At 35.9% G+C, this 14496-nt stretch overlaps 1 protein-coding gene across 1 annotated transcript in view; it reads left to right on the top strand.

Annotated features, from left to right (window-relative positions):
* The first annotated feature begins 299 nt into the window (after window positions 1-299).
* The window catches only part of LOC123551470 (uncharacterized), a 50229-nt gene continuing 36032 nt past the window's right edge, over window positions 300-14496 (top strand). The window contains exons 1-3 of the mRNA XM_045340434.2: window positions 300-454; window positions 9094-9264; window positions 9432-10544. Of these exons, the coding sequence (XP_045196369.2) occupies window positions 409-454; window positions 9094-9264; window positions 9432-10544 (1330 nt within the window). The 5' untranslated portion in view covers window positions 300-408. The remainder of the gene's footprint in view (window positions 455-9093; window positions 9265-9431; window positions 10545-14496) is intronic.

Genomic DNA, 14496 nt, shown 5'->3' with positions numbered 1-14496 from the left:
TGTGAAGGCCATTGGGGATTCTAGGAGTCAATCAATGGGTATGTTATATGACTAAGACATTTGCAATGATTTCCATTTTCATCGTGATTATTAATCCGGCAGAAATTCTGTGTCCAGTCTTTAGAGCCAGAGATAAGAGATATTGTATTTTTTCTCAGAAAGTGTTATTAAAGAGGATTTTACGGTTAAAGGATTCTCAAAGCCAGTCTATCCATAATCAAGTTCGGAACGGTACGGGCTACACTTCACTAGTCCTTAGACTCAGATAGAACATATTCCTAAGTTTCTTCAACATTTTAATCAAGTAACTATTATCGTAAAATGCCCGCCATTTCATCAAGCGGTGAAAGAGATTTATATTGTTATGTTTTACTGTTGTAGCTCATTTGAGAAGGACATAAGATCAATATGGAGTTATATTTCATGCCTTCCGATGTTGCAAGAATTGTTCTTGGTGAATTCATAGTTTATTGCTATCTTTCTTTTCATTTTAAAGTTTAAATAGGTTGGAAACTTCAGCTCAGAGACAGAGATGTTTATATGATGTCACGGATCTCTGAGCTGAAATGAATCCCGTATTGAAACCTAAAATGCCAGAAGTCTGTCACGCAATAATTTCTTCAAATGAAATGACGTGGACTCACCTTTTACTTTGAATTTCTTTGATCTGACATGAAAATAAACCTAGACTCGAGTCAGTGTACTTGCTTTCGCACACTTTTTACACACTTCTTGAAATAAACTGAAATATGTGGAAGCAGTTTATTATTTTGCATTTTCAGGCAGTAGAATAGATACATGGCTCTTTATTTATGCACTAGGTTATTCTTTACGTGATAACTGCTCACCACAGGTAGCTCGCCAGAAAGTGAACCATTATTCGGACATATTTGTACCCGGTTTTCGCACACAGTGACTAAAAATTCTCTAATTCTTTGTACAATACAGATATTGATTGAATCTTAATTGCACAACACTGATACTTATGTAGAGACTTATTTTTAGCTGTCATTATCATAATGATGTCCCTATAACTAGTCTAAGTAATCTGATGTATATAACATGCACAAACGAGGTACCCTCAGTGGTGTCTAATTTTATGCTGTCTCGGTGATACTTTAACTACACTTTTATATATCCTTGTCTTTTATCAGAATGCCAGCTTGTCGTTTAGAAAACTATAGGAACATTCAGAAGGAGACCTGGTCCCTTGATTTCACCAGTTTAAATTTCTCTTGGCAAGTATTTCATTATAAGAAACGGAAAATTCTTTGGTGTGCGAAACCATGAACTGTGCGAAACTGGGTACACTTACTCCAGTCCAAATAATTTGATGTCAGAACTGATTTTTTGAGTTCAAAAGCATGAACTCAATGTGGGCAGCCAGGGCTTTTTCAGGGGGTTTTGGGAAAAAGGCCCCTGGTCATATTGGGAATTTTTAACGCGGTAAATTGTCAAATTTGGGAAAATATACTGACAAATTAAGTGAGTTTTTAATTAATATATGATTAGTTTAAATCTTCAGTTTCAAATTTTACTGGTAGACAGAATCCCCTTGTGAAATTTTGAGAATTTTTTTCAGGATTGTGTTCCAATATTGCCTAAAAATACAGTAACTATTGATTTGTCATGCAATAATTTTTGTTTAGTTTGTTTTCAACAAAGTTATAACTGAAATTATCCAAAAAGTAGAATGGCAAAGTGCCTGTATTATTGAGTGTAAAAACTGGGTCGCGAAAATATGTGACAATTGATTTTAATGGTATAAGAACTACCTGTCAACATGTTTTGGATACTTTATTCAATTAATATTTGTGTTTTTATGCATTTTGAGAGGTTTTTGCATACAAATCACACATTTCTTCAGCAAAATCTTGTAATTATTTTTTGCCGAGGTTGCAGACGGTCACGTTACTAAAAATAGAAACGAGTTGGTTTTTCCAACATTTTGTTTAATTTACTTGGCAAACAAAACTAATTGTGCAAGAATTATTATTGAAAAACAGAAAGTAACTGATTTCAATTGGGAAATTTTTCATTGGATTGGGAATTTTTTGCTCCAGATTGGGAAAAATAGAGCATTTTTGGCATTGGGAATGGGGCCGAATATCGGCCCCGTGAGATAGGGTGAAAAAGCCCTGGCAGCTGACTGCCATTTAGTAAACGTAGGTAACCCAATGTGTGATAAATGTTAGTGTTATTTCTAGAGCGACGCAGCGGGGCGCCCCTCCCTGCCCTTTTTTACTGCCGCCACGCTGCCCGTAAAATGTGCCCTGTTGCCTTTGATCTTATGCTAAATCCCGCCAAATTCCCTGTTGACATGCCTCGACGATTTTTTGATCAGCAAATTACGTCACGGCGAGTGCACACAGGTAATGAGAATCAATGAAGTGTTAAAACAAATTGATAAAGAGTATGGATCCTGTGAAATGTCAAAAAAGCGTGCGTAAATGGCCAGCTGATTACCGAGCACGTGAAAAGTGCCCTAGATTTCTTTGGGCAGAATTTAAATTAGACCGTAATTTAGTATAACAAGTATATATCAATGCCGTTTGATTCTACTGTAATTTAAACTAGAAAATGCACACATTTTAATGATTATCGAAAGTAAAAGAAAGTTTAGAATGTCCGTTCACGAGTCTTATTACTCCCGATGTCGTATGCAATTTTTCCATATTTCCTTCAAAAAAGCAGACAGTTGGTGTATTTTTTTGTGATGAGAAACATCAAAATATGTGGAACTATCTCTGGTTTACCCAAGTGGGTCATTTAAACTGAGTAAAAACTACTTTCAGACAACATTCCGAAAGTGTACCAGTATCCGGATAGTATATTTTGGATATGCGATTTAGTAAACTTTAACCTTACTGTAATAGCACTTTTCTGTTAATGAAATATTGATGAAAGACCTGATTAATACATTAGGACTTTTGATAATTATCAGTTTACAATGTGACCTGAAACAGGCCTTTAACTATGTTGTTTACAACATGATCTTGGTTTCAAGATTAAGCTTATATTAAGGCCCTCCACTACAGCATGCCCACTCATTTTTAAAGTTGAGGGTACATGTACCCCCTGCTTTTGCAAAATAGGGGTACACTTCAAAATTTGGGGGTACACTACATGGCAGATCTGAAAATTTTCTATTTAACTACTGAAATTTGTATATTAAATGTTTCTTTTTGTTTGTTTTTTCATACAGAACTCTCGTGGGTGGGTATAACAGATGAGGTAATTTTAGAAAATGTAAAATGTTTTTCCAAAGTTAAGATAGGAAATTCTGAATCAAAAGACCCCTCCCTATATTATACTAAATATAAATAAGTTTTCAGCAAGGTTCATGTATTCCCAATTTCGTGAACGGAACACGATTCGTCCGAAATAACATACAGTCAACTGAAGACTGGTAAAATTCGTCCATCAATAATAAATGCCCAAACTATTACAGATATGCAATGTGTATCAAAATTGCAGTTAAATATCGAAAAATAAAATACTGTTAACCTTTTGCTGAGTTTATTAAAGCTAAAATGCCTTTTTGCGTTTCGTATCCATTCTTTTTTTGCACACGACCCGTGTGACGTCCGACTAAAACATTTACCAAACCCCTCTATACAGCTGACAATTACGCCGAGAATTTGGTGATGGAAACGAAATTATAACGTTCGTGGACCGGATCTGCGTTTTAGACCATACCAAACAATTGGCAAGTGCGCTATGAAATAAACAGCGATTTTGCAGCTGAACTGGAGTTCCGAATCTCTGCGTGCATGTACCCCCAACAAATGATTTTTATGCGTGCATTTGATATTTTGTACGTGATTCACGTACTGCAGTGCGTGAATGGGCATGCTGCACTATTTCACATTCATATGAATAAGTTGACATTCTTGGTGACTTTTTTAAGAGAAAGGCTTGAATGGTTTAACCTAAACTATAAAGTAAGTAAAAAGCCTTTGTAAACTTTGTAACTAGTTTTGGGAAGATTTAGCACTTTATTCTGTGACATTTCTTTTAAGTGTGCAATAAAGATAAATGGAATACATATTAACTATAGACATCTAGAAATGCAACTACTGCTATGGTAACTTTCACATCTAAAAGGGCACCCTGCCCCTTTCGGACAGCACCCTGCCCCTTTTTGGCAGCACCCTGCCCTTTTTGAGCTCTAGAAATAACACTAAATGTTAATCATTTAACAGGTCCCTGAAGCTATATATAGCTAGAAGTAGCTATAAAACCATAAGCAAAATCAAATGCATAAATTATTGCATCCAAATTGTTTATAAGATGGAAGACAATAGCAGAAAAAAACAACACAATTTCTGCGGTTTCATTTTCATTTAATGCAGCAGTATTTTGCAATAAATCATTTCAAGGTGTAACGTTATATCGAAATGCACTGTATCACGATACATCAGTCTTGCGGTACGTATATCATATCATAGGCCGTTTTCACGATGCAGTGAAAAGTAGAAACATTGAACAGGTCAGAGAGATGGCCTTTTTGCACCAGGCTGGTTCGTTTGATTTGAAAGACTTAAAAAAATACGTGCTTAGAAACACATTCGAAATCTTGATTTGGCGTGTACGCTTACTTCTGAGCGTGTACTTCTTGCAAGCTATATAAGCTGCCTTGACTAGATTTTTGCTGCAGAACAAAGAGAATATGGAACAGATTTAGAGCTGTCAGTAAATCAGGTTATATTTGCATTAAATTTACAGTAATTTTCAACTTTTATACGTTATTTTGCTGTGTTTGCAATTTTCCCAGCTGTATTATGACCATGTGATTGAAAGTAGCCATTTGATGCTGGTGAAAGCAGGGAGATAACCCAAGGCAGAAAAAATGTTGCCATATTTAAGTTACGGATGCAGGGGGTTACGAATATGCGGTTGCATCTCAAATCAGCGGAAGTCAGTTTTCTTCCTTCTTTATCTCTCAGATTTTACAAATGGCCAAAATAATGATTTTCCAACAGTTACATTTTTTTAGCTCGACTATTCGAAGAATAGTCTAGCTATTCTACTCACCCTGGCGTCGGTGTCGGCGTCACACCTTGGTTAAGTTTTTGCATGCAAGTACATACAGCTATCATTTAAAGGCATATAGCTTTGAAACTTATTTATTCTTTTTCTAGGTCAATTACCAACCTCACTGGGTCAAGTTCCATAACTCTAACATGTATTTTGAGCAAATTATGCCCCCTTTTGGACTTAGAAAATTCTGGTTAAAGTTTTACATGCAAGTAACTATCTCCAAAACTACTACAGATATTAAATTGAAACTTCACATTTGTCTTCGGGGTTATAAAACTAGTTGATAGCACCAAGTCCTATAACTCTGACATGTATTTTGGGCAAATTATGCCCCCTTTTGGACTTAGAAAATCCTGGTTAAAGTTTTGCGTGCAAGTACATACAGCTATTACCAAAAGGCATATAGCTTTGAAACTTATTTATTCTTTTTCTAGGTCAATTACCAACCTCACTGGGTCAAGTTCCATAACTCTTAACATGTATTTTGAGCAAATTATGCCCCCTTTTGGACTTAGAAAATTCTGGTTAAAGTTTTACATGCAAGTTTCTATCCCCAAAACTAATGCAGATATTGAATTGAAATTTAATATGTTTCTTCGGGGTTATAAAACTAGTTGATAGCACCAAGTCCCATAACTCTGATATGTATTTTGGTCAAATTATGTCCCCTTTTGAACTTAAAACCCTTTTGATATTTAACATTTTGGGTAATAATTTCCTGCTTCTGTGACAATATTTCGAATAGTCGAGCTTGGCTGTCTTACGGACAGCTCTTGTTATTTTAAGAATTTTGTAAAATCTGTGGTGACATAAGTGTACAAAATAAGGTACCTGTTTGCAAAGCGATTCGCAGATCGTTGCAAGTGTCAAATTCATTGAAATGTAGTTGCATTGCATAAGTAAAAGTTCAGTAAACCATAAAATGTCCTTACCATGATGCGAATATCCACACAATGATTGTTACTCCTCTTCACCAAAAAACCGTGCGTCTCGTGATTTATGGTTCATTAGGCCTATGTATACATACCTTAATATGGGTCAATTCAAAGAACTATAAAATACACAGAATGGCAACTTGGGATAATCCCGCGTCATCTCGTGTTAACATGTTATCTTATTTCAAAGCGTTTGCCGACTTGATCAGTCATGATCAAATCAACAGACGCTTACTGAAGTATAAAACTGGTGGTACGCCCAGCACGTAATAAACCAATTTGAGTCCTTTTTCAAACGAAAACTGTTGATTTCTCAGACTTTCAATCATAAATTCATTCCTTCCCCGTGTAGAAAATACTAATAACATTAAAAATGCACCATTATTATGATAAACAAATGATCCGAAAGTAACCTTATTTCAAAGCGTTTGCTGACTTGATCAATCATGATCAACAGACGCTTACGAGATCTCATTCAGTTGTCACGGGATGTTGGCGAGATTAGCTCTATATGCCTTTCAAGTTGCCGATCTGTTTATTTTATAGCTCTTTGGTCAATTGAACTAGCCTGGTTCATAAAGGCCATCTCTCTGAACTGTGGAATGAAAACTTTCATACAATCAGTGTGAAGCATATCTAACTTTCATACAATCAGTGTGAAACATATCTGACAATTCCTAAGGAGATATTAATGATTATCCTGCCTTTTTTGAAAAAAAAATGGGGGATATAGAATTTAGAAACAGGCTACATCTGTCCGTCACACTTCTTGTCCAGTCCATAACTCTGCCATCCATAAAGGGATTTCGAAATAACTTTGCATAAATGTCCCCCATAATGAGACAACATGTCATGCACAAGGCCCAGGCCCCTAGCTCCAAGGTCAAGGTCACACTTAGAGGACAAAGGTTAACAGGGTCTGTTTGTGTCTGGTCCATATCTCTGCCATTTCATTTTGAAATTACTTTGCACAAATTTCCTAATAATGAAAGGACATGTCATGCGCAAGACCCAGACCCCTAGCTCTAAGGTAAAGGTCACACAGATTGTTCAAATTATTACCCTGGGGTGAAAAGAGGTCCCACCCAGGAGGTCCCAAGTTTTACAAATTACATAGACTTGTTACTTAGTAGCATTTATATGAACTCTCTTGTTATTTTCTTGGCCGCCCTCTGGAATTAGAAATATATTTAAATGACTCTCTTGAATCGCTTGCCACCAAGGTTGTGGATCTTCATTTAACTATGTCTGTAAGTCCTAGTGTTTCCTGCAGACTCTAAAAGGGGCATGGGTGCTTCCCTTGAAAAAGGGCACTTTTAATGCGCGGTTTGGCACTGATAGGGCATTTGTCCAAGTACGCTTGCTGGCATCATTTTACAGACACCATTTTACATACTATTCACATTGCATTTGAGAATCTTTCATATCTCAGATATGGGGTAGATATTTTGTATTATTCCTTAGATAATATTTACCATACTTTCAAACATTCTTATTTAGTTACCAACATGAAGTGCTGGCTTGCATTTTCAGAGACAGGTATCAGGTGATAATTTAATAAGCAACAAGTTTTATTGAACAACTATCAATGCCCAACTTTATTTTGTCAATCATCACATACCATTTCACCATTGAATTATGTTAAGAGCATAGGCAGTTCATCAAATCTACATGTAATCAATGACTGTGTACCTATATCGCTGATTAAACCCGTTGTTCTTCGTTGTTAGTAAGATTTAAAAGACAAATCTACATGGAAAGTTACATTTTTCTATTGTTTTGGGCATACGAAAACGAAAGTAGAATGCTACGTAAAAAGTACATGATGTGAAATTTGCTAGATTAGATCGTCTGCCACTATTTTTATCAAGTTTCTGCGATACATACACTAGTTTGAATCAATGATTGACTATGAATCTGTTTTTTTTTCTATCTAATCATACAGTATTAAGTAAAATAAACATACATGTGAATACCTATGGTTCATTGCAACTAATAACTCAAAATTTCGGCTTGCCTGAATGCGACCGTGCACTTTCAACTTAAATTTCGGCCTTAAAAAATCATTTTGACAAATTATATACTAAAACAAAACTAGGGTCTTGCATTTTTAGTTTATTAATTTAAATCCCGATCAGGTTTTATAACTTAATCGCTAGGTTATCGGTTATTTTCATACCGATGTACGTTTTCAAATTTTCAAGATGGTGGTGACTTCTGCATCGGCGCGTCATGAATGTGCTTTGGAAAATACTATTTCGTAATTATTAAAGTTGAATTTTAAACAAGACATTTGTCAATTTTAATGAATTTGGTATCATTCTGAAGCTTAAATGTTTATCTTATATTATTTTTATAAATGATACCCGTGAAGGAATAAAATATATCTTGTAGATAAAATCGATGTAAAACATTTTGAGTCTGGTCATTTTTCATGGGTTGGTCGGCAAAGGGCAAACATTCAACATTTTATTTTTAAAGGCCTAATGACGCATCAAAATGTGCGACAATCAATCTACATTTAATGTTTACAACTTTAAAATAATTATCTTTAATCATGTGTTAACTGACCGTTTCAATCATCTCTTCATAAAAGCTAAATGTAGCTTCTCGCCAACGTGCTAAAAACAACAAATTTTCATCTACTGTTTCAATTAAAGAATCATAAACAGTATGATTGCATAATCTGTCAGTTCTTAATCAGGTCATTCATTGATGCACCCACGTGTCGACCTTGATCAAAGCTGCTAATTGACGTCAATACACGGAACATGCCCGGGTATTGCTATCCAGGCTGGTTTTGAAAGGGCACTTTTCCAGTAAATACAAAAGCCTGATAAATTTAAAAGGGCACATGGCGCAAACGGGCAGCTTGAAGGGCACCTTGGCGGCACTTCAAACGGGGCATGGCGCTGCGCCATGTTAAAAAGGCCTGCAGGAAACACTAGGTCCTCTATCAAGTTTGTTCATGATTCAGTGTCTCTTACAAATATTAAAGTCAAAAAGTCAAGGTTACAATGTAGGTGAGCGACTTATGACCTTGATGACCCTATTGTTTCATGACAGCTTTTGGAATATTTTAATACTAATATGTTGCTTTTGAAACATGTTTCAGGATACTTAAAAGAGAGCAGCTATGTGAAGACGTACAACTGCTTTTTGAAAGAATGTTGTCACTTGAAGGAAATTTACAATTTGGAGAAGGCAGGCCGATCATTGAAGAAGGTTACGCAGTTCAATCTTGTCAAAATTTTGGAAGAATGGGGACAGTACAGATACTCAAATGGTATATTATTTTGAAGTCCAAAGAATTGCTAGTATATCAAATGTAAAGCTGATAAAATAATAAAAAGGCTAAACTCTTGTCAAATGTGCTTTTTTTGGTAGCATAACTAGTCCAGTTTATATATAGAACTTTTCAAACATAGGTTTATTTGCATTTTATGATTCCAGAAAATACTGTTACCATTGGCAACAACTTCACAGAGACACCAAGTTCTGATGAGACAGTAGATGATACATTGGTATGTGACAATGATGTTACAAACAGCGGTAGGAAATCAAAAGCTGGAGCTAGAAGTAATAGCAAGAAGTCCCCTCAGGTTTCAAAAGCTAGAAGGTCACCTTGTACACCATACAAAGTAAGATTGAAATCACCAAGGAACTCAAAGAACCTTGCTAATGAAAATAATAACCCAGAAAAGGTCAGTAGTGATAGGTCTGTAGAAAGAGCAGTTACTGGAAATGCCTGTACTGGAAAATTTAATGAATTTACACCCAAAAAGTCTTCAGTACCTTTACAAAGGGCAAATTCTGCAGAAAAAGCTGCTGTTCTGTCCAGTCCATTTATTAATGATGCAGGCTCTAAGACGGATATTGGTAGAAATATACAACCTGAAGTACCAAGTGCTGTTAACTGTATGAAAAATACTGAAAATGATTGTGATAAAACAAAAGCTGATTTTCCTAATAAGAAACCAGTAGACACTAAAAAGTTTGAAGTTGAAACTGATAAAAAGGGTAAGAGAGAAAACATGCTTGAAGGGGAAATTCATAAAGTTGCTAAGTTAGAAGGGGAATGGGAAGACAGAACTGATCAGTCTGAACCGAAACACAGAAAAACAAAAGAAACGTCGACAACAATTACAGAAGAGGAGAATTTCGAAGATAGCTCTTCAAAAAAAGTAAAGATAATGTCTGAAACTTTTATAAAAACAGCTGTAGAACCACCATCAGAAAGTGTTGGAAGCTGTGAGGACAAGTGTTTAGCATGGATGAACAAAAACGAAAGTGAGACTATGAACAGAGAAACAAGTGAACATGGTGATATTACCAGAAACATAAATGGAGGAAGTACAGATGGTCTTGAGAAGACTCCTGTAAGTGAGAAACTTGTCAGCAATGAAAACCCGCATGAAGAGGATGTAAAAGCACAAGAACATTTATCGACTCGCTCTGATGAATCAAGTAATGAAGTTACTACAAGTAAATCATCAGACAGTCTAGATACACACAAATCCAAAACTCCTCATGTTGTAGCAAGTACCTCCAATAGATCAGAGCAAGGTATTGTTTTGAAAACATTTTGTTTTGAGACTTAAAATATTGATATGAGGTCAGTAAGTCAAATGTCCAGTGCACAGTGACCAAATAATTTCTTTTCCTTGTGCAGTTACTGAAAGCATCAAGGGGGGCATTTCATGTTGTAAGAGCTCTTGTTGACAAATGAAATGCAATAGTTCTTATCATTTCTTGTACAGAGTATGTTTATCAGACTTATACTAATGCTTAAAAACTTTAATATCTTTAATAGTTGGACTAGGACAATGGAATTATTTTTTTTTAAATACCTTTGTGAAAATCTAACATGCATTAAGTGCCCAGTGATCATAAATAAGTGTAAATGATAAGTTGATGAAGTTTTGATCACGTTCATTACATTCATGATCAAAGTCTGATTGACCACCTTTTACTATTTCTGTTTTTAGCTCACCTGAGCCAAAGGCACATGGTGAGCTTTTGTGACCGCTCAGTGCCCGTCGTGCGTCCGTCAACATTTTCTAAAAAAATCTTCTTGAAAACCACTGGGCAGAATTACTCCAAACTTTACAGGAATGATCCTTGGGTGGCCCCCTTTCAAAATTATTCAAAAAATTGAATTCCATGCAGAACTCTGGTTGCCATGGCAATGGAAACGAAAAACTTTAAAAATCTTCTTGTCTAAAACCACAGGGCCTAGGGCTTTGATATCTGGTGTGTAGCATCATCTAGTGGTCCTCTACCAAAAATTTTCAAATTATCCCCCTAGGGTCAAATATGGCCCCACCCTGGGGGTCACATGGTTTATATAGACTTATAAAGGGAAAACTTTGAAAATCTTCTTGTCTAAAACCACAGGGCCTAGGGCTTTGATATCTGGTGTGTAGCATCATCTAGTGGTCCTCTACCAAGATTGTTCAAATTATCCCCTAGGGTCAAATATTGCTCCGCCCTGGGGGTCACATGGTTTATATAGACTTATAAAGGGAAAACTTTGAAAATCTTCTTGTACAAAACCACAGGGCCTAGGGCTTTGATATCTGGTGTGTAGCATCATCTAGTGGTGTCTTCCAAAATTGTTCAAATTATCCCCTAGGGTTAAATATTGCTCCGCCCCGGGGGTCACATGGTTTATATAGACTTATAAAGGGAAAACTTTGAAAATCTTCTAGTACAAAACCACAGGGCCTAGGGCTTTGATATCTGGTGTGTAGCATCATCTAGTGGTGGTCTTCCAAAATTGTTCAAATTATCCCCCTAGGGTCAAATTTGGCCCAGCCCTGGGGGTCACATGGTTTATAAAGACTTATATAGGGAAAACTTTGAAAATCTTCTTGTACAAAACCTCAGGGCCTAGGGCTTTGATATCTTGTGTGTAGCATCATCTAGTGGTCCTCTACCAAAGTTTTTCAAATTATCTCCCTAGGGTCAAATTTGGCCCCGCCCGGGGGGGTCACATGGTTTATAAAGACTTATATAGGGAAAATTTGAAAATCTTCTTGTACAAAACCACAGGGCCTAGGGCTTTGATATCTGGTGTGTAGCATCATCTAGTGGTCCTCTACCAAATTGTTCAAATTATCCCCCTAGGGTCAAATTTGGCCCCGCCCCGGGGTCACCTGGTTTATATAGACTTATAAAGGGAAAACTTTGAAAATCTTCTTGTACAAAACCACACGGCCTAGGGCTTTAATATTTAGCATGTAGCATCATCTAGTGGTCCTCTACCAAGATTGTTCAAATTACCCCCCTAGGGTCAAATATGGCCCTGGCCCGGGGGTCTCAAGTTTTACATAGACTTACATAGGAAAAGAAGTTGAAAAATCTTCTTGTCTGAAACCATACGACCTAGGCTTTTGATATTTGGTATGATGCATTGTCTAGTAGTCCTCTACCAAAATTGTTCAAATTATGCTCCTGGGGTTAAAAGAGGCCCTGCCCTGGGGTCACTTAGTTATTATGTGAGTTATATAGGGAGGAATAAAAAAGTCATCTGATCCTATTTCCAAGACTGTTTTAATTATAAATACCTAATGACCTTGACCTACTGACCTTTTTCCTGTTTTTTTTAAGATACAGCCTTGAAATTTTGATGACATACACAGTTTTGCACACCAATTGTAAAACTGAATTTCATTGACCATGAATGTGACCTACAGTAACTGACATTCTTAATATTTTATCATCAGTTTGACATTTGAAACATGTAGCTCATATTACTTAGGTGAGCGATCCAAGGTTATCATGACCCTCTTGTTTTACTTGGCTTAGATCGATGTGGAGACTAGGGAGACTGATAATTTTAGTATTAATTTACACATTCAGTGTTCGCATTTTCTGAAATTTTCACTGAGTCCCTGGGACTCAGTACTCCCAAAAATGTTGAGTCCCAGCCAAATATGGTTGAGTCCCAGGTTTTGCGGCTACAATATTGACAAATGTCCATGTTTTACAATAAATAACACCTCTTCTTTAACTTCATAAATGCATTCCAGTTCTGATAAGAGGTATAAAAATATTAGAATCTATAAAGTTACATCAAATATAATGGGTTTGACCAGCTAATAGTTACTTTAACAGGTTTAAGCACTAGACTAAGATTTTATGGAAAAAGTCACTTAATTCTTTGATTAAATCTATTAATTTTTTTTTTCAAGTCTATCAAATTATAAAACAAACCAACTGAAAAGGTCAGTGAATCTGCTTTCTTATCCTTGTTAATCTAATTTCTCATTCTTGTGAATTTATACAATGTGATTACTGTAAATTGTAATTTTAAGTATTTTTTCCAGTTAATTTCCTAATCACTGCAAAAACCAAACACCCTTTAGTTAGATCTATGAATACAATTTCAAAACAGTTTGATCATTTCATATTCTAAAATTAGCCCAGCAAAAAATAAATCAAGCTCCTAGTGCAATGTTTAGTCAAAACACTAAAATCTATAAAAGCAATATTGTACTAGAACTGACTGTGTGAGTTAAATACATGCCATCATGACATCAGCAGCAGTGACGTCGCACAAAGGGTAACACGGTCCTTTTGATACCAGGGTTCGCACAGGCTTGAAAAGTACTTGAAAATGAAGGGCAGTCTTGAAAAGTCCTTGAAAACAAAATTTGTCTTGAAAAGTGCTTGAAAATTGCCCAAAGACCTTGAAAAGTACTTGAATTTCTTATTTTCTCGTTTGCTAGACAATTAAAATCTCCCTGAAAATCAAAAGTAAATCTTTTAGAATAAAATCGGCAAGTTTCGAGCAATGGGCGGAGCTACGAAAACACCGTAATAAAAAAGGTCGAATGTGTTCGGGACAAAAGCAGAGTTTGGGTATGAATGTTAGCATTGTCTCCCCTGACTAAAATGGCGTCAGCTAGAATTTACAAATCTGTGTAATACCATGTATTATTTATAAATAAGTCCTTGAAAACTATAAGACTAGTGCTTGAAAAGTCCTTGAATTTGACTTGGCCTTGTCTGTATGAACCCTGGATACCCTAATGTGGGCACACATCAGAAGAAAAAGTTGTCAATCATGTTTAACCCAGTTTCTGCAGCAGTTGTCAGAACTTTGTGTAAATATCAGTAAAGTTATTTTCGTCACAGAAAGTGTCAGTGATATGTTTCTAAGTTCGGAGTAAAATCAGTGATTTTTTTCAGTTTTGGGGGAAGGGGGTCGGTGCCCTTTGGAGGGGGAAAAATACGACGTAAAACTAAGAAAAGGGGAATTTTCATTTGTGTGTAAATAAACTATAGTTTCAAGTTTATTGATAAATTCAGTGCCCATAAGAACATTGTTACATGACATATCATGCATATAACACAATGTAGCATATCAATACCAAATATCTGAATAAATTTTTCAAATGTAGAGGATAAGACATCCATTAGACTACCAAAATTTACAGCAGACATCTGGTCCCTTCCTAAACAAGTCGGTGAGTGGCCGTTTTTTTTTTTATTTCTGTCAAATTCTGACATT

This window comes from Mercenaria mercenaria, chromosome 4, assembly GCF_021730395.1.
Source record: "Mercenaria mercenaria strain notata chromosome 4, MADL_Memer_1, whole genome shotgun sequence".
NCBI lineage: Eukaryota > Metazoa > Mollusca > Bivalvia > Venerida > Veneridae > Mercenaria > Mercenaria mercenaria.
Note: the sequence above shows the minus strand (reverse complement) of the source record. Positions and strands in the feature narration are given on the sequence as shown.